General features: G+C 43.4%; 1 protein-coding gene across 6 annotated transcripts in view; it reads right to left on the bottom strand.

Annotated features, from left to right (window-relative positions):
• The window catches only part of OPCML (opioid binding protein/cell adhesion molecule like), a 1,085,315-nt gene that overhangs the window by 62,135 nt on the left and 996,118 nt on the right, over positions 1–27,062 (bottom strand). For 2 of the 6 annotated variants that reach the window (XM_025464878.3, XM_025464876.3), the window contains 5 exons: positions 24,618–24,755; positions 24,083–24,203; positions 23,638–23,789; positions 22,698–22,724; positions 3,167–8,780 (listed from right to left, as the gene is read on the bottom strand). In XM_025464878.3, coding sequence (XP_025320663.1) covers positions 8,680–8,780; positions 22,698–22,724; positions 23,638–23,789; positions 24,083–24,203; positions 24,618–24,755 — 539 coding nt within the window. In that variant the 3' untranslated portion in view covers positions 3,167–8,679. Of the gene's footprint in view, positions 1–3,166; positions 8,781–22,697; positions 22,725–23,637; positions 23,790–24,082; positions 24,204–24,617; positions 24,756–27,062 lie in introns of those variants that run through there. The other 4 variants (XM_025464877.3, XM_025464880.3, XM_025464879.3 and 1 more) reach the window with 4 other exon arrangements.

Here is a 27,062-nt window from a genome sequence, read left to right as displayed (position 1 = left end):
ATGTACCACATATTTTGTTAAATATCCTTACCTATTCACATCCAATAAGGTCATGGTCAGTGTTCGAGGTGGATATTATGACCACTGTTTTAATGAGCACTTTACCTTCGTAAGACTGATGTCCAGAGTGGGTAAGAAACTGGTCCATGGCAACATAACTTGTAACTTGTGATATTAGAGTGTAAAGATAAGTTTCCCCCAAAGTATATCACAATATGTCTTCAAAGAGAAAATACGTGGTTTGAGCACACAAACTAAACAAAAGAAAATATGTCTTGTAGGATATAGCAAGTAATGAAGAGGTAAAAACTGTAAACTTACTTTTGAAATAAGAGATGCTGTTAAGCATTTAAATGCAAATGAGCCAGGTACTCCAACCTAAATCCTCTGAGTTCTAGGCAAGTCTGGTCTAGAGAGGAAACTCAGTTTAGAAGAAACTATTCAGCAAGTTCACACTTCTCTCCACCTCTTATTCTTCAAGTCTCTGCTATGTCCATACTCCCAGTCACTGTTTTTCTTCCACTTATCAGAAAGTCTCCTGGAGCTTTGAGACCCAATAGAAGACAGTGTACTCACTAATCCCATGTGGAAATGAAACTTTATATTCTAACCAGAGTTGACATTCTAGGTGGTATGTCTCCCCTTCTGGGACATTTTGTATCAACTTTATTGCCAATTGGGAAGTGTGGCCCTTTGGACATTTATAGTTGAACTCCTTTCATGGTACTCATTCATTTCATCCAACAGATACCATTCACACTAAATAAATACTTGAAGGCTGAACATGCCCTGGTCCTGGTACCCCATTTACTTTTGTAGTAATATTCTGCTCAGCATAACCGCCGCCTATATTAACTGTCTACCTTTCAGCTTTTCATCCTTAGGGGATAAAAGTAGCTTCCTAATCATTTCCCAATATTTGCTTCCACTGCACTCATTTTCTCATATCTCTATCATAATACTTGCAATATTATACTGTAATTTTCTTTTTATATAGCTGTTTTCACATCTCAGATGTGAGCTCCTTTAGGGGAGTTCCTCACTAAATGCAACGCATGAACAAATGAATAAATGGAAAAAAATTAAGAAGGAAAAGGATTTCCTACTGATCAAATGAACATGTTCCATGAAGGTAGCTTCATTTGTGGTCTGAAGGTTTTGCTTTTCAAAATAGAAAATTAAACATTGATATGTCTGCTCATCTGGGTGTTTCCACTCTGCTCCCAATTCTCCATCATTTTCCTACCATAACACATCCTGATAGGAACAAGTATGTCCATAATATATTTTCTAAAGCCCTTCTCTCTATATATGTTTTTAATAGGGTGTGTTTTGGGTGAAGATAACAAAAATGTATCCAATCATTTAGCTGCTGTGCTTAAGAATAACTAGATAGAGCCTCCCTTGCAGAAAGAAGAGATAACAGTTAAGATTTTCATTACCTTGAAGTGGCTTGGTAAATAGGTATGCCTGCCAAAGGCTAGTTGGAGGATGCTTGGTGGATGGATTGACAGGTAAGGGAAAGATGGATGGTTTAAATAAATAGATGGGAACAGTAATATGAGGGAGGTGGATGAGTATACAGATAGAATAAAGGTTAGATAAATGGGGAAATAATATGTGAATGAAGAGGTGAGTGGTTTGCTGATGGAAGAATAAATTGGTATACAGAAGACTGATGGAGCTGAGTAGCTGGATGGAAAAAAAAAGACCAATGAATGTCTATGCCAGCAGGAGAGCCAATAGATGGGTAAATGCTGTGGTATGAACAGAAGCAGGAGACCATCCATCAGGTGTGGATGGGAAGAGGATGATTAAAAGGAAGAAGAAAACGGGGAGAGGAAAGGGGAGCACTAAATGTATTATGATGATAAGGGGAATTGGAATTTGTTCCCTTAATAAGTCATAAGTTTACAATGAGTTTGAGGAAATTGAAAACTCTCAATCATTGATACCTTTTCCTTGGTATTTTAATTTTCAAAGAACATGACCTAGGATATCAAGTTATCTGTGCTCCATCCCTTGTGGGAGAGACTGAGCTTTAAAAGCTTGGGAATGAGCCCTTGTCTACCTGGGAGCCCATTAAGAAATAAGCCTCAGAGATCTAGCTCAGGATCTTGGCCAGAAGAGCTAGGCATGCTGTAAAGTCAACTAAAGAATTCTAATGCACTTTGTGCTGAATTCCAAAACCATAATTAACAATTGGCCTAGGCTTTATTTGGGAGTAGTCTTGTGAAATCTAATAGTTACAAGAGAAACAAAAACTGTCCTGAGAATTTTGAACTAGAACATACCAACAAGTATAAAACCAGAAATGATGCAGATGAAGAATCAAAGAAAAGCAAGGTCAAGTGTCCAGTCCAAGATCACATATTTAGTTAATGGTAGAGCTAAGAAGGGTTAGCTGATGCATAAAGAGAACTAGCTGAGTTGTAGGAAAGAGATTAATATCCATCCCTTCAGAAAAGCAGGTAGGAATATGATGAAGGTAAAGGTGTTGGTGTTTTCTTCAAAGAGACATCTGTTTCTGAAAAAGCAATCAGAAGAAAGGAGCTTCTTCACCAGGTCTCTTTCTTAGGCTATTTCCCATATGTATACCACAATAAACCTAAGGTGGAGAAACAATCCAATGGCATACACTTTTAAGAATAAATGTACAACATAATTACCATATTTCGGTTCTCATACTTACTCTTGTCTAAGTGTTTCTTAATTCAGTGGATTCAAGCCACAGGAACTGTTAAGGAGTGTCCAAACTGAGCAAAATCTGGTCAATATTTTTCTGAAACTTCTCCTGATTTCATTTTAGCTTAGGTCAATATGAAAGTTAGACTTTGAGGCTGCAGCTACATTTTATATTACTTGTAAATGGCATAGATATTTGATATATAGGTATAATACAGAAAATACCTAGACTGCCTTATACTCATTGTGTATGCGTGTGTGTGTGTGTGCGAGAGAGACAGAGAGAGAGAGAGTCAGAGAGAAAGAGAGAGGGAGAGAGAGAGAGAGAGATAGAGGGGCAGGGGCAACTCAGTTTTCTGACTGCATCTATTCTCCAAAGCCTAAAACACACATATGGGAGAAGCATATGGGAAAAGCGTTGCTTACTTTTCTCCATTCCTGGATACCCAGTAAGATGTCCTAATAAACAGCCCCCCAAAAGTTACAAATTTCTTCGAACTTTATTGATACACTGCACAATCACAACCATCTCGTATTCATCCTGAATTAGAAAAGGTTACAACTACAATGTAACATGCACAAAATTCAGGTAGTATATTCACCCTTAATACAATTATTGACAGAAATCAAGTCTTCATTGATTTTTGAAGGAAAAAATAAGAAAGAAAATAAACGAAAAAGAACTCTAGAAGTTATACTCTTGTATCATGTGATAATTTTTTAAAGCATTTGAACATAGATTTGTTTTAAGGATAATTGTGAGAATGGGCACACCCATCGTCTGACACAGCTATAACGGCACCATTGATAAGTCATAATTTTTTTTTAATCTAGAGGACTCTGAAATTGACAGATACATTTTCGTACACCCACACATTCCTCACAACTGCACTTTACATGTCACAAAAATTTTTGAATGATTAAAAATGCTCCCTTTAACTAACACAAGGGAGCTATTATTACTTATCATTGCTATTATTGATATCCTTATAAATCTGCCAATAATATAGAATGTGGCCCTAGAAGGATAGTAAAGGGTTCACAATCTTTCTTTCTCCACTCAGTGGCGTGGAACAACTATACGCCTTTAAAAGGGCACCATTGAAAGGAACAAAAAAGAAGCTATTTCAAAATACTGGAAATGAGGCTTAGCTGCTTACTTTCAGGATGAAGACAATGGTGCCTAATCAAGTCCACTCCACATTCCTTTGGACTCCGAGGATCCCGCACCTGAAGGCTAAATTGCACTGGTTCAGCTCTGTCTTTCTACCCCATCTTTTAATTGCAAATCTATTTCATCCTCCTTTCATTTACTTCTCTTCTCTTAAGTAAGAAATGAGGGAAATGAGACTGGCATTTTTATTTGTTTGCTTTTAGTGATCATTAGGAGTTCTCATCATATGGTATCTTTTGAAAATGTTGCTTTCCTACTTACACACCTGTGAAGTTTTACTGCAACTACTGAAATGTATTTGTCTTAAAATCAAAAGGGAAGCTTTGGATAGAAGAAGAGGTGATTGGTTGTAAGTGTCTAGGAATAGAGCTTGTGTGGAAAACAAAACATTCTCACTGTTGGAGAAAAAAGATTAAAAGGTGAATTTACCAACAAGAAGAATTTTATGCTCCTTCGCCCAACTCAAATAGATTAAACTTTAAAGAAATTTTGAGAGGGAAGATGGGAGGGGAAGTGGGCTAGTTCCAGGTGACAGCTCAGGGTTAAATTGACCCCACCCCACCCCCCATATCCCACCTCATCATGAGTCATTCCTCCCTTCCTTCTACCAATGGGGCTTATGATATCCATACACAACTCCAGAGGGGAAAACATTCCCTTTGGTACCAGAAGTGCCAACCACAACTAGAGCTTTCCATTTACAGCTGCTCCTGATGCAATGGTAGCGATAAGTTTTCTTTGAGATTGACTTCGCACTTTGAGGTTCTCTGCTCTTTTCACATGAGTCCTTCCAACATAAGCAGAACTGGGTAATACCTCCGTGTTGAGAGCAAGTTGACTGATTCCATGCAGAAACGGGTCCTTACATTTAGCCTTGGTGGTGGAGTTTCTGGAGTCCCAAAGCACACTTTCCTACCCAGGTTTTGAGAAGAAACTGCCCAACCTGTAGAATGTATCATCTAAGTATGAGGCACAAGTTTCAGGGGACAAAGACCAAGGCCTCTTTTTGATACAAAGCCTTACCTTTCCTTCTCTTCCACCTAGCACAACTGCAGAACAGCCGTATACCATGCCCTTTGCATAACACATGTGCATGTTTTGACCACTGCTCACCTATATGCCCCCTCTCCCCCCAGTTAAAACAAAAATAAGAAAAACTAAACACACTTGCTTAGACTTGCAGATGACTGTATCAGGCACTTGACATTAAACTACTGAAAAACAAGCTTGGCCAGAGCCTTAACACTAGTACTTTCATTGGCATTACTTTGGTGGAAATACATATTAATTGTGTTTGGGGAAGGGGGAAGTTTTCAGAGTAACTACATTGCTGAATTTCTCTCGCCTAATATCCTGATAAGTCTTATTTGGTTTCCTTCCCATGTGGAAAACCTATGAAGAGTTGTAGGTTGCTCAGAGTTTTGTTTATCTTCTTTTTTGCCCATTACCCCCATGCCTACCATTGGCACCTTGAAAAAAAACTATCCAGGAGGCTTTATCCATCCGCCCTTCATATGAGAAGTTGGAAAAGCATGTGTGAGTGTAGATATTGTCTCTAGTAAGCATTTAATATTCTATATGCTTCAAATGTTGGGTAACAGCTACTGTTCTATGGAACCATCCCCACAAAAGTAACCCAAACAACACAGAAGCAGGAGTATATCTAAAGTGACGAAGAACCATTTTCTTTCCCAGTGCCCAGTTTCCTCGGGTCTTATTTACTTGGTCTTCTTTATCCCAGCTGAGGATTGACTGTAGGATTTTTTTTTTTTTCTTTCTGAAACATGGCTGGAATAGGCAATCTCCAGAAATGCTTCCCGGTATCCAGTGGAAGGAGGCAGCACAGAGTTCCATGATAACTCTGAGACTCAGCCTCATTATTGTGTTCAAAAGGTTCTGATGATCTTCCCAGTCAAAGAAGGATGGGTCCCTTCCTCTAGAACAAGTCTTGGCACGAAGAATATGTATAGCTTGTCCATTTTAAGCACTATGTTCTCCAAGACCATCTACTCCCCAGAGCCTCCACATTTATTTTTACTCCCAAGTAACACATTTATTATCAGTGGAACACTCAAATGACACGTTTAATTCCCATACAATGTCTGACACCAACCCGACTCCAGGTGCTGAATGTGATGACAGATCTAAAACATCGATGTCCGACCTTTAATTCTGACTTTGCCTCTGCTCATGATTGTCCCTGGAACTTGGAATCAATACACTGCTTTTGGCACATCATTTATGTTCCCAGAATCTGGCTCCTGGCAGCTCACTAGGAAATGCAGATGTCTGTTTACAGCTGGCAAATGTAATATTAATTCCACTCGCACCAGCTCCAACTATTATCAAAGTGCTGAGCTTTTTGTATGCCAAGACTACCTACCTTTGTATTTATGTATCTATTTATGCGTGAATGTATATCTAAGTATATATTCCCCCACTGTGTATGTCATGTTCATGTGCCATTATGGACAAAACAAAGAGGCCATTTATATTGGAGGAAGAAGATCAATTAAGCATTAAGGGAATGGAGCTCTATAAAGCTCGTATTTATTATTTTTTAGACTGTGGACCTGAACGTTTTCCAACTGAGGCAGGGCAGGTCTGTGAGATAGTCACTGTTGATACTTCTTTCTCATCTTCTCAGTCGGTCAGTCCTTGTGGCACAGGTAAAGAGGGGCACAACTTTGCATGGGTTTGAATGCCGTTCTTTTGGATTCCAGGCACCCTTGCTGGCTGAGTCCTTCTTGTTCCAAGAGATGATGCAGAAAAGTCCTGTCAGCTCTTGTTTGTCTGCTGGATCTGCTTTGAACATGGAACACTGAGGACATTCTTCCCCAAAGCCACTGGAGAAGCAGCCTGTATCAGAGGAAATTGTGTGTCACTTACATGTTCCCCTCCTGTTTGCAGTGTTGTGTTAATCAAGTGCTTGGAAATTAAGTCAGTCGCTCAAGTGCCCTCAGCTCAGAAGAGCTTCCTGAAACAAATACCAGAGTTGTCAACATACCCGCCATGTAATTGGCTTCCATCAGCTTTTTACTGGATAGTTTTCAAACAGATTAAACCAAAACTGGAGCAAGGAGGAGACAATAGCTGAAGTCATTGTACTCAGACGGGTGGACTGCTCTCTTCACACCGCAGGGACAGAGGAGTGTTTTCTCTCTATATTCTTGCTACTAAGAAAATCCAGCCATGGAGTAAGTCCCATAGATTTCTGACATACACTTGCCTGAAAGGCTGAGAGAAATATGAAGGTTGCCATCTTGGTCTTTCAAGTGTGAAAGGGAAAAACCCCACAATATTGATCAAGGTTTTTCCAGGGCTGATCTGCTTCCCAAGAAGATGCTTTTAGAAACAGTCTCTTCTGGGAATAGTTAGTGACTGATCCTTAGATTGTTACTTTGGTCCATCTGTTAATAGCATCTACTTTGGGTGGATAGGATACCACATTCCAAAAAGTCCTTGACATATTGCTTTTCTATGTTGTTAGCCTGTGAGACCATTGGCTTTCATATGAAAGTTGATAAGTATTTTTGAAGATGCCAATGTCTGCTGAAGGTAGAGTAGAAATGAATACAAAAGGAATAGACATGATATGATTAGAAATTAATATGGTGATGAATTGATGGTGAGTAGTAAGGAAAGAAATAGAAAGAAGCATTAGATAATTACATTGATAGATTGATAAGCAGAGTAAATAGATTGCTACAGAGGAAGATGGGTGGGTGGATAATTGGAGGGAAAGATAAATCAGACAATTGAGTAGATGGATAACCACATGATTACTTCAATAGCTTGATAAACTCTAAATAATCAGCCATCTATGGATCTTTTTTTTTTTATGACTTAGACAACATTTTTTAAAGAGAAATACTAAATTCAAACTGCTTCCCCCTTTTTGGTCAAGTGACTTCTTAACGTTCTTTTGAGTTGTGTGTGCATAGCCCCAAACCTCTAACCCTTATAGCTGATGGAGAAAGTGGTTAGGGCAGAGTGGTTAGAGAAGGAGAACAGAATATACATACATATATATGTGTGTGTATATATATACACACACATATATATGTATGTATATATACACACACATATATATGTATATATACACATATATATATGTATATATGTATATATACACACATATGTGTATATATGTTTATATACACACATACACATACATATGTATATAAGTATGTATATATGTACATGTATGTGTATGTATGTATGTGTGTGTGTGTGTGTATATATATATATATGGATGAGATATCTTCCCAGAAAGAAAGGATGTGAACCCGAATGTAATTAGATAATAATAAGCATGGAGGGAGGGATATGTACATTATAATAAGGAAAATGGCCCAAAGCTTAAAAGACACAGATAATAGGACACTTGGATATAACTCTTGCTGTGCACTACATTATAAGTCAAGTTGTGTCTTCAGGGTGTTTCTCATGAGGCACGTTTTTGCCCAAATGGAGCTTATGGTTTGGTGGGGTTGGGGGGAGTTTGGTACTGATGATGATGGGAAGAGGAGCAGAAGAAAGGGAAGGGCCAAGGTAGCAGGGACAGATTCCATTTTTGGACACACCAATGAATGATTATCCTACATATGGTAGAATCTTGCCCACCCCTCCTCCCAACCCCACTCGTATTCAAACTGGAGGAAAAAAAATCAAATAAGTCAACCCCCCCCAAAAAAAAAAATCAAGAAGAAGAACAGAAACAAACAAAAAGAAGCCCAAACTGGTTTGCCCTCCGCAGTGTAGAGTAAAGTCTGTGATATGGAGAAGCAGGCGTTGCTCAGAGGACCTATGATTTCTTATCAAAACTTGATGAAGAAGTGGGCAAAGAGGGTCCCTGATAGCCAGAGACACGCCAGTGCTCTAGAAGCCGAGTTTACACCATCAATGACTGCTCCAGGCCCTGTGTAGGGGAAAGAGAGACAGATCCATTAGCATGCACCCAAAGGGTACCATACTTATTCCCTGACAAGCATAAATATAGACATGCTTCTCTGTGAGCATTCCCCCATCTCCCACTTCCCACAATCGATCCTTCCAAAGCTGGATAAATGGAAAACACCCATTGGAATTATTTAGAAACCCCAAAAAAGGGCGATTCACTGAAGTACCTTAACCACTGTAGCCTGCTCTCAAAGACTGTGGTTTAAAAAACAAAAGGGGTAGAGGGAGGCATTGGCATTTTGTTAGGCCTATGGGCTGAAAAGTTAGGGCAGCAGACAGGGCTAAGTGGTAGTGGCAGGACCTGACTGTCACTTCAAAAGCAGTACCTCTAACTGTGGGGATGGTGTCCAGAACAGACAGGGATAGGAGGGGGAAGGCAGGCATGGGGCATGGAGACAGTCCATAGCCGAGAGAAGCACGTAGGGGAAAGAAAGAGGAATGGAAACGTTTTGTGAGCAACAGGATGCTCAGTGTTGGTGTGGCCAACTTCTCATTCTGTGTAGCTGGGGTATTGTGGAGGTTCCCTCAGAAGTAGCTGAGGAAGAATCAATAATTAAACTCCAGAGTTTTAAAGACTATGATTGGGTTTGTCACAGCAGTCAGCAAGGCCTCTCTGAAGGCCACAAAGAAGACTCTGTGTTCTGTCCAAATTGCCACCTAATGGCAATTACCCTTTCTTCTGGCCTCTCTGGCCCTTTTACACACTCCAGTGAGTCACCCATACTCCATTGTTAAACGAGACCATCGAGTCACAAGTGTTACTCCTTTCTCTTCACCTGCCACCCTTGAGAAGACAAACCATGTGAAGTGGGATGGTTCTAGCCTGTTCTGAGGACTCAGGGCAAATGTATCAGGGTCTACTTCACCTCTGCTTTCCTCCATCACCTTTATTTGCAAGCCATAGGAATTTGGAGTCATAAGTAAGGCCAGTGGGTAGCAAGCAGAGAATATTCCAGGGAACATGGAATCAAGTATAAGACATTGGGTGAGAAGCCATCAAGAGGCATTCCTGAGAGCCAGTGACAAAGAAAAGGAGTTACAGACAAGACCCCTGGCTTGAGAAGGCATGCCCCTTTTGCCTTCTCAAGCCAGGAAGGGCTTCTCTGATGCTTTTAGATGCAAATTGGCTTATTGGAAATAAGCATGATTACTTTAAGAAGCATAGTTGGTGCAGGGTCTCCTCAAGACAGAACTGTAGTCATCTGGCTTGCTTGTCAGTGTGATGCTGTGGATCCATGTCCTGCCTAGGAAGGGACTTCCTAGCAAAAGGGATACAAACCTTTTGCCTGGGGGAGTATAGGCCTCTCACTTCAGCAATGAGCACATAACTGTTCCAAGTCCAGTAATTTTCACACGGATACCTTTCCTTCCTCTGATTTCCAATGTACACAATTCTTCTACTGACTAAAAATTCACATTTACTTGCTGGCTTGAGAGTCTGGCTCATGCTGCTCTGCATTTTTGTTAGACAGTATTCACAGACAAGGACAGGATCCAGGCACAAGCCCAGTGCTATCATCCTCATGAAGGCTCCATACATATTTATGAAAAGTAGCCTGACTCTGGGGCCTCCATCAGTCAAGACATAGATCTTAAGGAACCATACTGGCCTACAGAATGTACCGAGTTGAAAAATGCCCAAGTTGGAGCTCAAGGTAATTCTCTATATTGTCTTCTTCAAAAGATGAATGATTAAGATTTTTTAATGAGTTTATAAAGAAGTGAACAATGCAGATTTATAAGACATATGTTTCCTTGAAGATTCTATCAAATAGATGATATATAGATAAAGAGATAAAGAGATCTATCTATAAGTAGATAAAGAGCGACGATGTATATTAAACTAATCATATGTATGTGTGGGTGGGTGTGTCTTTGTCTACTTCATGATGCTGATATTAATTTAAGAAATAACTGAAGGCCTAATAAGCTCCACTCTGGGGAGAAAGAGATCTTCAGTAGGAATCACTTTATCCCAAGTTCTACCAGTATTTAAGCATTTCTGTGGCTGTCATGCTACCAGCACAAGGTTGGATATAGCTAAAACAAAGCAGAAAAAAGCAGTATATGAGGAAGGCAAAGCATGAAGGGTGAGGTACAAAGAGAAAAGGAGGAAGAATCATAAAGACAAATGAGGATCTCTGGTGGTGTGTGGCAGTTGCAATAAGATGTTCATTACCAATCGGGCAGAGGGTTTATAGCCACAGTTAAACTTCAGTTGAGTGTTCCAGAGAGTGGAAACTGTGAGGGTGACTTAGCAGACATAAAGGGTGCTCAGCTTGCTTAGGATGATGACGGTGACATGTATTTACATGGTGCTCTCTAGGTGGCAAGCGTGATTCTAAATGCTAAATGCGTATTTACTCATTTAATCTCCACGAAGCACTATGAGCTGTGTGTACTACTGGCATTCCCATTTTATAAATGGAGAAACTAAAGAACAAAGCAGTTAAGTGCTTTGCTATGGCAACCCAGCTTATACACCCAGAGCCGGAGTAGAACTGAATCACTGTCTATACAGTCAGCACCCTTGATTGTTACAGCTCTACATCCTTTCTGTGGAAAACGACCCTTTGTGCATCTTTTCCAAGGACCACAGCAACACGTAGTGAGAGGAGTAACTGCCTAGGCATCTGGAGACCCAATTTCTTTATGTGATTCTGCTGCTCCCTCGCTGACAGGTATCCCCTCTTCTCCCCATCTACAAAAGGAGAAGAGATTGGGATTGATACCTCGAAGGCTCTTCTCCTATTAGCATTTTGAGTTATTGTATGAATGGAAACTCTACATCTGGTACTAGAAGGGACAGCTGGTGAACAGCCAGATGGCCTTTTCCAGTTGGTACTACTGGGTTTTTGCCCCTTGGCATGTCACCTCCTAAGACAGCAAGTGGGCACCAAACATTCCCGGGTCCTCCAATTTCCTTTTCTGGGGTCACATTTTCTATGCAGCTTCAAGGAGCTTTATTCTTTACAGGTATGAGGAGCCCTGCTTTATGTATCAGATAACATGGCAATTTAATGCCAAAGTGTCTTTAGTCCATCAATCTATGAGCAATGGCTACGAGCAATCTACAAGCCTGACCAATGAGTTAATGTAATCCAATATAATAGAGATTAAAATTAGCATTGCTTCCCTCAAATATATCCTGCCCACATTTGAGATTTGGCAGGTGGGCTAAATTCCAGGACCGCAAAGGACATATAGGAGGGTTCTTGAACTTTATTGAGAGCAGGAAGGAGAGCTCACATCTGCGAACCACTCTGTAGGTTGGAGGAATGTGAGATGAAAGCCATCAGCTATGAACTGATTTTTTAATTGCATCATTGCAGTAACCCTGATTCTACTGCTAATGAGGAAAATAAAGCACTTAGTTTGGGTCTCTCCCGTAGGGTTTCTGTGTGGTAAGGACACTCACCTGATTAGTCATGAGCTTCTTTGTGCTTTAATATTGATTACCACTGTTCAGCTAATTGGTGTGGTTCCAGAACACTTGGGGCTCATTTTTGGTCCCTTAGGCTGGTAAGAGGCTTTTGCAAATGTTAGCTCAATGAATCTGTTAAGGGAAGGGCATGCTACTGGAGGAACTCAGGAACAGCTGAGCAGGGGTAGTACTAATGCCTGAACACATAGCTTCAGATGTCCAGTTGACTCTGTTTTTCCTATACCTTGGTTTCTTCAGGTAACAACAGCTACATGGACTTCTCCAAGTACTTGGCACACAGCATAATACTAGCTATAATTTCAATAAACATGGTCAGGAATTCAAGTGGTGCCTTCCTCCTCATCATCCCCCTACTCTCCCCCCTCCTCCTCCTCCTCCCCTTTCCTCCTCCATTTTGGTGGAAATAGGGAGAAAGTTAGTTCTTATCTCAAAGTTAGAATCCAGAATTTGAAAACATAAGCTGAATTTTCAATTGTGTGTTCTGCTACAGAAAACTAACCCTGAAATGCATCTGGTCAAAGGATGAGAATTTGAAGAAAAGATGGGACCGAATGTCTAAGGAATGGTGTCCTCAAATGAACAAGTAGAGTATGTGTCTTCTATGAACCTTAGGAAAGGTTTTGGAGGCACTTGTACCTCTTGGCTTTACTGTCTTGTTCTTGTAGCCCTAAACATCCTTTGGGGTAAAGTCACTGACCACCATAAAAGTGTACCAATCCTGGCAACTTTGGAGGCAGACCGGTTTGGGTTTAAATCCTGACTTTGTGGCATGCCAGCTATGTGATCTCGTACCAGGTACTGTCAGTTTTCTTACTGAAAATAGAGGTGATAATATTGAGTTTACAGGATAAGGAGTCAGAGTGATTAGTGTAATAGCTGGTACAATGTAGTTAGGTGATCACGGTAACCATTGCTGTGGAGCTTTCATATCGCCACCTCCACCCCCACCTCACACTTCTTAGTTGAAGCTAATATTGGCTTATTTCAATTTTTCCCAAATAGTTGAAGTTGTTTTCAGGTGTGGCAAGGTTTTTCTGGTAACAGAATGAGGAGATGAGATCATGAGATAGGGGGATGCTGAGAGAGGGTGTTGGCCGTGAGGTGAGCTTGGGAAGACACGGAGCATTGAGCAGGGTGATGGGAGACGTCCAAAGCTATGCTCTATGCAAGGTCCAAGGGCAAAGGATCAGTCTCATGAGGGTAAGGGACCCCCGCACTAGCCTCAAAGCCACCGCATTCACTCAGCGAGTATTGATTGGGAAGCTGCTGTGAGCCAGTCTCTGTTTTCAGAGAGAAAGTCAGTCTCTGCTTTCACAGAGCTTATACTTTAATAAGACCTGGGATATCCTTTCTTCTAGTCTAAATCAGTCAACAAACAATTGAAAGAAGAAGGGAAGGAAGAAAAGGAGAGAGGAAGGAAAGCAAGGAAAGGAAAGGAAAAGGAGGAAAAAGTGAGGGAATGAAGGAAGGAAGGAAAGTTTTTAAATGCCCCCAGAGTCTAAGAAGAAAGCCATTTGGAACAAATAACCAGCATCCCTTTCATCTCAGGAACACCTTTCCAATTGGAGTCTTAGGAGAATTAAATTCAATAGAGAAGACTGAATTTGAATTCTGGCTCTGGGACTCACTAGCAGGATCACCTTGGACAAGACCGTCAACTTCTCTGAAACAGTTTCTTTCTTTTTTTTAATTTTAATGTATAAAATGGGGAGGGGTAGTTTCATCTCCCCTTGTACAGTTGCTTTGAGGACTAGTTAAGATGATGTGTGAGATCACTGAGTAGGAGTAAAGGATGAATAAACACTAGGGAAATTAGAGCCAGGACAATAACTGCTGGTCCTTAAAATAGGATCTTTTGTGGGGATCCAGTTTTAAATAAAGAGACCTTGTGGAATACTAGGCTCTCAAGGACATTTGCCAAACACCAGCTGAAAGCAAACTTGGCTATGGCGAGCAAGCAAGTGACCTGGTCACTCCTTAAAAGACCTGATGTAGCTACTAACCACAGGCAAAAGCTTCCTAAGGAAGCAAATATATTAAGGGACCCAACTCTGGGCATTTGCCCCATTTCAGGAATCATTTTTTATGGTTAGCAGTGACTCAGTTCAATTAGAATGGCTGGTACAAATATCAGCTTTAATTAAATATTTGTCAGGGATAAATTGGAAGTGAGAATGTGTATTTTTGCCCTTTCCCCTGATCCAGTCCCTCCTCCACCCTTTCAGTGCTAAGCATTGTTTCCTTCATGCCGGAAGTGGAGCGTCCCTGAGAATAGAAGCTGAAATGATGACGCAAAGCCACAAAACAAACTGTGAATGACAACAAAATACCTTGGGGACAGATATGCAGACAAAAAATACTTTAGTCTTTAGCATTTAGAAAGAAGAGGGAGATGAAGAGATAAATTCCAGAAATGGTAAGTGGCATGAAGGTCAATTGGCATGTGCAGTTCTGGGCCAGGGGGAAGATATATGGCCAGATGTGAAGCACAGCAGGTTGGGAGAAGGAGACAAAGAAACAAACAAACAAACAAATAAAATAAAATCCACTGTGGAGAGACGACTTACGTTGCTAAATTAAATAGACTCAACATCAGATTTTTAAAAAGCAAATTTGATTGAGGGCTTAACCTAAAACCAGCCTGAGGCCCAGCTACCCTGCAAATAAGAGTATGTGGCGGCATTTGAGGGGTGGCCCATCACCCTCTGCAGAAGTAGGTGTTGAAACCCAAAGTACCCAAACCCAGCACAGAGCTCCCCGCCAAGTATATTTAGGCTTACAGAAGAGATTTGGAGCTTAAAAATGGCAACGAAGGTACTGAAATGTGTCACGGCTTTTCCTTTCCATGACTGCCATGAAAATATGGCATGGTTCTTCAGCAACATTTAGAGTGTATCACTGTAATTCTACTAAAATAGCAGGTGGTAGGGTGATCACATTAAAAGAGAAAAGAAAGAAAAAAGCCCACAGGCAAGTTGAACTTGGTGATCGCACAGTGAGATCAATGAGGTATCTGAAGTGTAAGAAGATACAGTTTTGTTCTGAAATTTGGATAGGTTTTTATAAGTATGAATATGAACTATGTGACCTTCCTAATGAGGAACCAAAAGGATAATGATGTTCTTGGTGATTAAAAGAGGAGCAAGGAAATCTAATTAGAGGATGCATGCGTTACACTTGTTGGTGAAACATAAACCTATTTTCAGCAGCGCTGGCTGATGAAGGCGCTTCATTTCCCTTCAAAGCGAACTCTTCCTCCATTGTCTTTAATTACAGCGGAAAACATGGCACTGTGTTGTTTCACAAGGAGGGTGAACCCGGCTCTCCAGCGCCAAGACTTGCAAAGAAAGAGGCCAAGAAAGGCAGCCATCTTTGTTTTGTTCTCTCCAGCTCTCCCTGGCTTGTATGTACCACAAAGACAAAAGCTGCAGAAGTTGACATCAGAAGTTAATTCGAAACTGTCAGCTCATCACAAACTTGAAAGAGACAAGACTTTGGTCTATGCCGAACCACAAGCTCTTGTGTGTGTGCTCGTGTGCTGACATCAGCACACCCGAATGCTCAGTGTTAGATTCTAAATGCTTAGGCTAATAGCCAGATGTCAATGATTCAGATAGAGGAGGGTGGGGTGCACGGGAACGACAAGGAACCTCATCAGGAATGAAATGTGAAATGTCTGCATTTTTTTTTTTCTAATATGTTGACATTTTGCAGGTTGGGGAAAATACAAATGATTACGCTGCTTTCATCAGCCAAAAAAGCAATGGTATTTCTCTCTGACTCATTCCCTCCCACCTGGATTTAAATTGTGGATTTGGAAAATAAAAAAAAAAAATCATATACATTATCAGCAGGAAACGGACAAATATGTGCCGCTTTTGTTGTCTCTGCAAGAAGAAATCATTTGATGAACGTCTTCGTAAGCAGTGAATTGGAATGTCTGATAGAGCGTCCCTCAGAAGGAAGACCCAGGGTGGGGGGGAAGGGGACCCTCCATTCCAAATAAGACATATGGAAGCTGGAATGCAAGGGAAAGTGTCAGAGAAATAGAAGTTTGGTTTCACTGTGGGTAGAAGACCACGAGTCCTTTTGAGTGTTTGGATTCTTTTGGTTATTGGAGAGTTTTGCACTGTGTAACACTTTCCCTGATGCCCCCGATTGACTGGGAATTATATTTATTAATGCAACCAATGTTTCCTGGGCAAAAACCATTGCAAGATACAGAGCTACATCCTCTAAGTGCAGAAACAAATACAAACAAAATATAAGCTGCCCTGAAAGCCCACCAGACGAGCACTTCTCCAGCGGGCTCAGAATCACGTTGCGGACAGGGTAACATTGAGTGGAACCTTAAGGGATAAGTACAGTTTTATAAGACAGAGAAGAGGGTAGAAGCCTCCATCTGTGACCCTACAGCCTACGGGGAGACCTAGGATGCACGTGGGTTGGCAAGAAACACGAGGTGAAGATCAGAGAGACCCAGATGCAAAACCTGGTGTTGTCACTTCCTTCCAGGCTCCTCTTCTTTGAAGTGGGAATAATAACAGTACTGACCTCAAGCGTCTGGCTGACACTTAATAGCTAGTGGCTTTTCCATTTATTACATCCCATTATTTTACTGTTAACTGTCCACTGACCTGTTTGTACAGGGTTGGGAACTTTGCTCCCCTTTGTAACTCAATCTGAATTGATGGAGGGATGGAAAGACCTGAAGTAGCATGATCAGAGGGTGACACGTGTCATGGCAGTGGTGTTCTGGGTTTACCCTGGTGGGTGCACGGAAGGCAGTGGGAGGACCTGAAGGATAAGGGGATGTGGATAAGGGGACTCCTAGCCTCCAGCTCAAAGGGGTGGGCAGAGGAAGTCAGACGAATGGACAGATTCCAGTGAGAGTGCCTAGGCGAGAAGATAAGGTGTGCATTTGAGTGAGAAACATGCTTGAGAAAGAAAGTTAAGGAAGTCAGCACCTGGGTGTGTATCACAGAAGCCGGGAGCAGGTGTTGGGGGTCAGAGGGGGGTCTGGAGCTGAGACTTGGGTGGGTTTAGGAGGGAGACAGAGCATGGCAGACCAAGGTGTGATGGTGCCTGAGGAGGAGATGGGAACATGGACTGTCCCTGTCAGAGGTTTGGAGGACAAAGCTAGAGGAGATGTAGGACAGTTGGCACAAGGCCTCAGGCCCACTCCTCGGGTGGCCCCTGGAGGCAGCTGGGAGAAGGTGTGCGCGTTAGGACACCTTAATAAAGGAGTGGGGGGGATCCCTGGGTGGCGCAGCGGTTCGGCGCCTGCCTTTGGCCCAGGGCACGATCCTGGAGACCAGGGATCGAATCCCACGTCGGGCTCCCGGTGCATGGAGCCTGCTTCTCCCTCTGCCTATGTCTCTGCCTCTCTCTCTCTCTGTGTGACTATCATAAATAAATAAAAATTTTAAAAAAAAATTAAAAAAAAAAAAAAAAGGAGTGGGGAAGGCCAGCAGAGAGAGGGGCGTGTTGGGGTGGGGTGGGGGACAAAGCTCTGCCTACAGGTACCACGGGGGTGCACGGTCGCCGGGGGAGCAGGGCATCAGGCAGCAAAGGGTGGAGCCTGAGAGGAGTTTGCTGGTGCTGCCCATAGCTGAAGGAAATCCAGTTTGAAGAGCAAAAGCATGGCCATTAACAAAAGGAAATCTAGATTCTGCCCTTAAGGCTTGTGGGGGGCCGTGGGGTAGGCCGAGCCCCGGCTGCTCTGGGGGGCTGGGGCACCGCCTAAGGAAAACCCAGAGCCAGATGCTGCCTTTACTTGCATGTTTTGCCCTCTTCACTTGCAAGGACAAGGTTCCTACCAGTCGTCCCTCGTCCTGATGCTTAGCTCTTAACGTAACTCCTGTGCATCGCTCCGATCTCGCAGATAGATGTGAGCAGCCTGTTTTGGGGTGTGCAGCAGCCCTCCCTTCTGCGTGGTCTGCGCCTTTCGCCCCTCCCCACCAGTGCCAGGAGCCCAGGCCTGACCTGGGTCACCAGCCGCCTGGCACTCTGCAGTGCCTGTGTGACCAAGTCCCGAACCTGTGCCCCGTGTGCTCTCAGGGCGGGGGCTCGGGCGAAGGGGGTCGGGCCACCGGGAGCAGGGGGCAGCCTCCCAGAGGCCAGGGCCGGGCCTCTGCAGCACCCAGCCTGGCACGCCCCGGGGTGCCCGCCGCCCCAGCCGCCTGCGCCGGTGCTGCCATCAGTTGCCCTCCCCTGTGCTCAGAGCAAGGGGCTTTCCCACAGAAGCAGCATTTTAGCTGCCACCATTTCCAAGGCTACGGGTGACAGTCCTGGAGACCTGTCACCAGCGCTGTCTCTCCACTGCCACTTCCCTCCAGAACACTCCGCTGGGAGTCAGTCCATCCTGTTCTGTTCTCACATCTCACAGGCAACCAGGGAACAGAGAGCATTGCTTTGTTTGAAGCAGGGTCGGGACCAGAACACCGTTTTCCTTGCTCCTGCTCTCGCAGTGTTCTGGTGCCTTCCCAGGACCGCGGGGGCCAGGCGCGAAGGCACACATGGGCGGTCGCAAGTGACACTCTGAGCTGCACTCTGCCTCCCTGACCTGTGCTGTCGCTGTGGCTTTTGAAGGGGCGGCAACAAGCATGCCGGGAAGAAACACCTCATGTCAGCACCAACCACTGATTTGTCTCTGCATGTGGCCTACCCACCTGCGTGTCTCTCCCCGCCCGCCCCATCACACCCTGCCTCAACCTGCCCGCCAGCCCACTGGCTCACAGGCTTTGTCTTATGTGTTCTTTTGAAACTGCTTTCATCCCACTTCCCCTTGTTCTTTGCATGTTGGTAGGAAATAGATAAAGATGTGTTTGTGCAAGAGACCTGTTATGACTGTGTGTTGTGATGGGGTCACAGTGCAGAGTCAAAAGGGTCTCCAAAAACAATTCTATAGTCTTTGAGGGCAAACACCAAGGTATGCCTGGGGACATATGTAGGGGTGGGGGGTGTATCGGGGAAGTATGAGTATATGGGCTGTAAATGTAAAAAATCATCCTTTAAAAGAATGGGCTCGGATTTCTTTTTTGTTTTTTTAAATTATTTTGAGGAACCTTCATGCACTGTTGTTGGGAATGCAAATCGGTGCAGCCACTGTGGAAAACAGCATGAGAATTCCTCAAATTTTTTTTTTTTTTAAAGAATTACCATATGATCCATTAATTCTATTACTGGGTATTTACCCAGCAAAAATGAAAACACTAATTCAAAAAGATTTATGCACCCCTATGTTTACTACAGAATGGGTTCAGATTTTAGATGGAAGACGGGAGATGCTGGTGTGGGAAATGGGTCCAAGCAGGCTAATTGTTGACATGGGTATCCATCTGGAAGGACATCCACCAATGTCCATGTTGGGTTGCCAAGTATGGTGAGTTGGATCAAAATAGGAGAAAGAGCTCAGACAATGGAACCATAGTACATAGGTTAAAATCTCAGCTCAAACATGTGTAAGCCACTATGAGTTGAGTAACCTGCCTAATGTCTCAATTTCACCCTCTGTAAAATCGAGATAAATACAGTACTAACTTTCTAGGGTCAGTAAATGAGATAAAACACGTAGAACACCTAGTCTAGTGGCTCTGCATGTAGTAAGTGGTTGGTAACACTAGTTAGCCATAATTATGGGAATACTGAGAACTAGAAGGAACACTGATGGCCAGCAGAAAGGGTGGGTCAACTGGACAATGTCATTCTGATCTTGTGTTACCTATTTCCTGTCAGGCATAGTGTCAGATAATCATAGGACATCTTTTCTAAAATACTTGTGCTGATGAAAGAAATAAGGCACTGAGATTGCCTCCCCCAGAGCCATTCAGCCAGTGAGCAGCACAGCCTGGCTTCAGAGAAGCTCTGAGTCTATAGACCCTACTCCATCCTGCCATATTTCATCCCTGGCATCTGAACTCCTGCTGCTGGCAATGCCAACACAACCCTCCAGTCTCTATATACATGTTCAGTCATTCAATAAGATTTTTCTGACCCACTACTGTGTGCTGGGTTCTAAGGATCAAACCAGACATGGTCCCTACATTCATGGAGCACACAGGCTTAAAGGAAGGAAAGGCTTTAATCAAACAAACTGCATAATTGCAACTAGCAAGTGGAGCTCTAGGACAAGGACTGTAGCTGTTGGGGACTCTTGTGTCCTCCTCACTGAGAACGGTGCTAGTGCCCTATTTGCAGTAGGTACTGACAGGTACTTGCTGAATGAATCCGAGTGAGTGCCCTTGGTAAGAGAGCCTTCAGAACTATCATGTGAGAGGGTGTACAACGGAGGACTGACCTACTCATAGAGGTCAAGGAAGGCTTCCCTCAGGAAGGGATGCTGCAAGGTCAGTGGGTACCAACCAGGTGAAGCAGGCTGGGTGGATTACAAGGATTGGTGGTGCTGCAGTAAAGGGCACGAAAGACTCTGGAAGAAAGGGATGCACAGTCCAGTCAAGCGACATTCTTGGCAGCCGTACCAAGGGAAGCAGTGATCAGATGGGCTGTGTCACAAGTGTGGGCAAGCAGCAGAAGTAACCGTGGTACCTTGCATTCCTACAACAGTTCCAGTTTGTCATGCCTCCATGGTAGACATTGTCTTAGAGGTAATTCACAATGACAGTCAGCAGGCCAGGAAGTATCACCCCAGTTTTAGCTGAGTCAGATGAGGCCCAAAGACTTTGTGTGTTCTCAAAGTCATGCATCTGAACACAACACCTGTCAGGCTCTCTCTCTGTAAGACCTACACCGTCCTCTCACCAGCCTTCTAAAGAAGGTATCGCTATCCCAATAGCACACATGAGGACAGTAAGGCTCAGCAACATTAAGTGGTTGGCATGTGGCTGGCCGAATTGGGATATGAAGCTATGGCTTCCCTATAGACTGAATTATATCTCCCCACATTCATGTGTTGAAGACCTAACCCCCAATGTGTATTTGGAGATGGGGCCTACAAGGAAGTACTTAAGGTTACATGAGGTTAAGTGGTAGGGCTCTGATTTCATAGCATTAGGGTTCTAATAAGAAGACATGCGAGAAAGCCCTCTCTCCTCTCCTCTCTGCCATTTCTGTCTGTATCTCTCTATAGATGACACACACTCAGAAGAACGGCCAGGAGAGGACAAAGGGGTCATCTACAAGCCAAGAAGAGAGCCGTCACAAAAAAAAACAGATAGATAGATCTTCCTGGCTTGATCCTGGACTCCTGGCCTCCAGAATTGTGAGGAAACACATTTCTGTTGTTTAAGCCTACCCAACCGATGAGACTTTGTCATGGCACGCCCAGCAGGCTACTACAGTCTTAGTATACCTTTGCTGTTGTTATCTGCTATGACACACCTTTCTTGTTAGTGGTAGGGAGGCACAAGAACCTAGATTACCTGGTTGTCAGTCCAAGATTCCTCTCTTGACCACATTCAATACCCCACATGACCCCACTGACAGGGTGATGGCGGAATGAGGTCAGAGTATCATACTCATCCTACCCTTCCCTCAGTTTTATCAAGACCAAGACATGGACATTCACAGATCTCAAGGCCTGGGCAGCACTAACGGCCTGTGGTTGTCCTAGCTCCAGAGCTATGAAAAGTCACAGAGCTGACTCCAGGTCTGGAAAATCCACTTTTTTATGTGACTGAGATGGACTACAGGGAAGTAGGGCTGTGAGGCTGCTGCCTCTGGAAGCACAGCTTGGCACCTGCTGCTGCTTCATCTAATGGTACATGCGAGTATGTGAGTGTGCACGTGTGTCCATCACACCCTGTGCACCCAGGATCTGATGGAGGGCCCCATTCTGGGTTTCATCTAGCACCTACTCACGGGTACATGTACTTCAGTGCTACTTAACCTCGCTAGTCTTACTTGTCATTAAAATGGACTTAATAACCTTCTTTGTACAGTACTAACATAATGCCTAGAAACCAGTAAATATTTGGGAAAATGGTGGATATTACTACTATTATTATGAATAATGACCCCCAATACTTCTATTTTAAAATGAAGTTTGTAGAATTAACTCATTATCCCTTTTTGCCTTGAGCTAAAAGAATAGAATGTCCATACTAGGGTGACTTTCCCAAGGAGACCATCATTTGATAATCCATTTCATCTCTGGGCTGAGTTCCCCTTGGTGCTGCTATGTGCAAAAGTAGGAGAATACTCATCTATTTTACAGGCCACCAAGTCAAAGTGTATCGATTTGGGGGAAAACCCCTTCCCCAAAATATGTATTGACATGAGTGTGTATGTGAAAGCCATCATATTCTACATGCTTGTCACCTAAACTGTGCAAACCAAATCCCCTGAAGTCTATCTACTAAGGACAAATAAGTCGGGGAGGTGGAGCAGGCAAGCCTATCTTTGAAGTAGGCTTAGATTCAAAAGCAAAGGCATTCAGGCAGGCAGAGGAAGGAAGGAACATGCTGTACCCACCTGCCACTGCTGATGAGGGGCTTATTTCTAAGACACACACAGCACAATGCACACACAATGCAGAGAGAAAACAAAAGACATAGATCACACATTTCAGATGGTTGGTGGACAAAGTTTCGTTAATGTCAACGCTGAAAGCTCGTTCAGGGTCTGAGATACACATGGGAAAATGAATACCTTCTCATCCCGCTCACCTCTAACCAAACCTCAGCAAATAGACAAATACATATACACGCAAAATATCACAACGAGCTGGCCCTGGCACATGGTGTGAAGTGTTGCACAAGGACATGGACGTAGCAATGGGGGATGGCTGAGGGAGGGAGAGATAAGGTCTTCCAAGGGAGCCAGTCAGGGCTCTGGAGACCTCTCCATCCATATGGGAGGGAAAGACCTTCAGAGAAGGGTTTGATGCTCAGCTGTGGACAGAACAGTTGTCTTGATGAGGACTCAGACTACTGCTCCATCCACTCCAATGAGGGAGAACATGACATGGCAGTCAACATGAGAATCATGATGGCAGGAGTTGAGTCGGTTGAAATCTATAACTATAACCCCCAGAATCACAGAGTCTTCCTAAGAAGGCATCTTAAAATTGTTTCTAGCTTAACCCCGCAGACCTTTAGATACTACAGTTGAACTGTTCCACGGTTCTGTGTTCTTTGCGGCAACCACTGTTCAACTTGGTTCAGAATTGGGTTTACTCCTTTTGTAAGGCGCAAACCTTGCCTTTCAATGGACCAGGAGATATCAATCCCTTTGCAAACATCACTGTATCACATGCTTAGGAGAATGATAGGGAGAAGCATTTTGTATCAAAGGGTGGTGGGTTGAGCAGTATGGATGGACACAGGCCAAGCATATCGAGCCTTCCTCCCTCCACAGCCCCGGAGCTCTCCCTCCTGGCCGAGCCCACTGCATCCAGGCTTCCTGCACTCACCATACAGTGTGATGCTGGCGTTGGTATTTCCAAGCTTGTTTGTGGCCACACAAGTATAGTTCCCATAATCCTTTTCTGAAACATTGAAGAAAGTCAGAGTGGATATGCGGCCTTTGTTCTCAATCCTCACGCCGCCCAGGCCGGTGGCTAGCCTGCAATAAGAGAAGGTATTGCTGGTCTGGTTCTACCATTAGTGTGAAATAGCAGACAGAGATCCCTACAACTAATCTCAGATTCTGAAACGAGGTCATTTCCCCACTCGCCAGCATCCTCGATGTTTGTTTGTTTGTGTGTTTCTAGCTCTAAGAGGAGTCTCTTTTACAAAGGGGACTAATCCATTTTGGTTTTGTCATATCTTTCCCCTTTCTTTTATCATTCCCTTTCCATGTGGGGAATGACCCATCAGCTCTGCATCAGGTATGCTCTATTCCCATTTTCGAGGTACCTGGTATCTTCCTTGAACCACTGGAATTCAGCCATAGGCACTGCAGAGGCTTCACAGCTCAAGATACCCTTTTGACCAACGGACACACCAGTGTTCTTGGCCTTTGAGATATAGGGAGGGTCTGCAGGAGGAAAATGCAGAGTGATTTCATGAAACAGATGAAAGGCACATTGAGTCACCTGCTGTACAAATGGATTTCTTGTGCCACCCCCACCTTCCCAGGAAATAACTGCTTATTTTGGGAAAAGAATTTCTGGGTTGAGGATATTGCATTTACTCCAGCATCTTCTCAAGCCTTCTAACCAATTCAAAGCAAACAATCCTCCCCATTAGCTAAAAGCTCTGATGGGCACAGGTAAACTCCAGGGGCAAAATGTCAAATGGGGACAGTCATGGTGCAAAGCAGTCTGAGACAGTATTTTCCTGTTGGAAACAATTTGGGGTGATCAGAATATGGCATTGCCATGACCAGCTTGTTCCCTCAGTCCCTATGTTCTCTTTTTCCCTGAAACTTCCTGACAATGGGTCAACTCACAGTTTACAGTGATTTTTACTTTCCGCACATCAGGTGCGGCCACATCATTCAAGGCGCTGCATTCATACTCCCCAGACTGGTCACGTTTGATGTCAGAGATTTCCAGGTATTCATCCTCACTCACAAAACCCTGGCCTTCTGGGAGGAAAGAAAGAGACAGAAACAATCAAGAAACTGTGAAGCCAGGGACGGAACTATAGTCACATCTTGAGCTTGTAGGGGAAGGAATACAAAAAAGCTGTAAAAATGGCGTTTGAACATCCAGTCAAAGGGTATAAGATACCATGTTGACCAAATAGTACAGCATTTGGGAAAAGAAATTCTCTGCTTGAGTCTTGGGTCATTGCGTTTTTGTCCAACTCACTTTAACTTTTCAGACCATTTGAAAAGAAAAGATTTTCATTATGTTTCTGATATTATGAGGATTAACTAAGAGAATACGTGTGAAATACCCAGCACATTATGAAACTTTGATATTTTAAAGAGGTTTGTTCTGATCGATAATATAATTTAAAATGTGGAAATAACCTTAGAGTATATTAGTATGGGTATCTTAATTTTTCATTATGTAGAAATTCTTTTGCCGGGTGCCTGGGTGGCTCAGCCGGTTAGGCGTCTGGCTCTTGATTTTGGCTCAGGTCATGATCTCAGGGTCACAGGATCCAGCCTCTAGTTGGGAGCCACGCTGGGTGTAGAGCCTGCTTGAGATTATCCCTCCCCCTCTGTCCACCTCCTTTGGCTACAGAACATACAAACTACTAACTACTTCTAGGATAAATGTCCATCTAATAGTTTAATACAGAGAGATACAAATCGGTTGGTTTGGTTTCAACATGTCCTGGAGAAGATGAACTGGAGAAAGAATGAATACAGAAGCATTTTATAACTGCTATGCATTAAGTGCTCAATGAATGTTTGCCAACATAAAATGAATGTGGTAGCCCCAAATGATGGATCCATGGTTACTAGAACAGCCTAGAGCCTAGAGCCTGGAGGCCCTATTCCTAGGCACTTGTGAAGCTTGGAATTCATGATCCAAAATATTGTGGGGTCACAAAATGTACATTGTTTGCAAACACCATTATATGTCTTACAACAACCTGGCCCCTCTGTCTTATCCCTTATCCCCCCACCCCACCCCTGCCACGCCGTGTGGGGTTCAGTGCAAAGAGAACAGACTCTGTGTCTTGAAACCCCAAATGTTTTCAGTTCTGTCAAAGCACCAGGCTCCAGTGAAAACTCAGCCAACACAAAGGCCAGGAAGGACAGTCCTTTGCATTTCTTATAGGTCTGCTGCTTAACTCTTTTTTGTGCTCCAGGCTTTAGAGTGAAAATAGTTTTCAGGAGGATAAACACTCTTTATAACTTTCCTCACACCCCCATATAGGTATACTGCTACCGAATGGGTGTTCCGTCAATAAGTCTAGGTCCACTATGTATGTGGAACAGTGGGAAGGTGAAGGGTAGGGTGACGGGCAGGGGGTAGGGTGGCAGGACCTTTAGCATCTTGATTTGGCTCCCAGTCTGAGCCTTGGGGAGTTTCCACCCACCCTGCCCATTTCCTCAGACCACTTGCCTTTCAGCTCCTGTTGCCTTCCTTGCTCCCATCTCCTACCCTAAGTCCCAACCACCCAGGCTCTGCCATCAGTTACCAGGTACATCCCAAGATGTACTTGGGATGGGTTTCCTGTACAATTGTGGGTTTCCTGGAAAAATATTTTTCAAGGGTCCGCTCTCTATATAAACAGTTGGAGTCATCCAATATCAGCACCATTGGGTAGCCCAATCTCATGCAATTACATGAAAGAAATCCTGCACTGCCAGGTGGAGGAATCCTTCGCCACCCTCGTAGAACCTGGAACTGTGGACTAGGTCCCAGAACAGCACACAGATGTAAGTTTGGTGCTCTTGGGAATCTGGCTGAACCCATATGAAGAATAGCTGAGGGTAGAAGTTGGAAACACACCCTGTGGGGGAAAATGGAGTCCAGGACAGGCCATACCCTCATCTAGAATGGGGGCGTCCCTCCTGAATGGTATAGCTAGCCTAGACTGCTACCAGGAACCAGAGGAGGACTTAGAACATACTAAGGAAGGCGCTTCAGAGCATTGCACCCCTGGAGCTGGGGCAGGGCCCTATTCACCAGGATCTCGGGGGGGGTGATCCTGGGTGCAAGACCTCCACAACAGCAGACATTTAATCTTTCAGGCTGGTTCATATCCTAATTCCTCAATATTTATTAGAGGAATAGAAACATCTTCTCATCTTTTCTTCCATATTTCTCTTAGATTTAACAGAACCTCACAGTCGAAGGAGATTCTAAGATCACTTGTTTTAGAAAGTCTATAAAGATAAAAATAGCCTCAATTATTGAAATGATGTTGGTTGACCAATCTAAGTATTTTTTTTAAGATCTTATTTATTTATTTGAGAGAGAGAGATAGT

This window comes from Canis lupus, chromosome 5, assembly GCF_003254725.2.
Source record: "Canis lupus dingo isolate Sandy chromosome 5, ASM325472v2, whole genome shotgun sequence".
NCBI classification, from domain to species: domain Eukaryota; kingdom Metazoa; phylum Chordata; class Mammalia; order Carnivora; family Canidae; genus Canis; species Canis lupus.
Note: the sequence above shows the minus strand (reverse complement) of the source record. Positions and strands in the feature narration are given on the sequence as shown.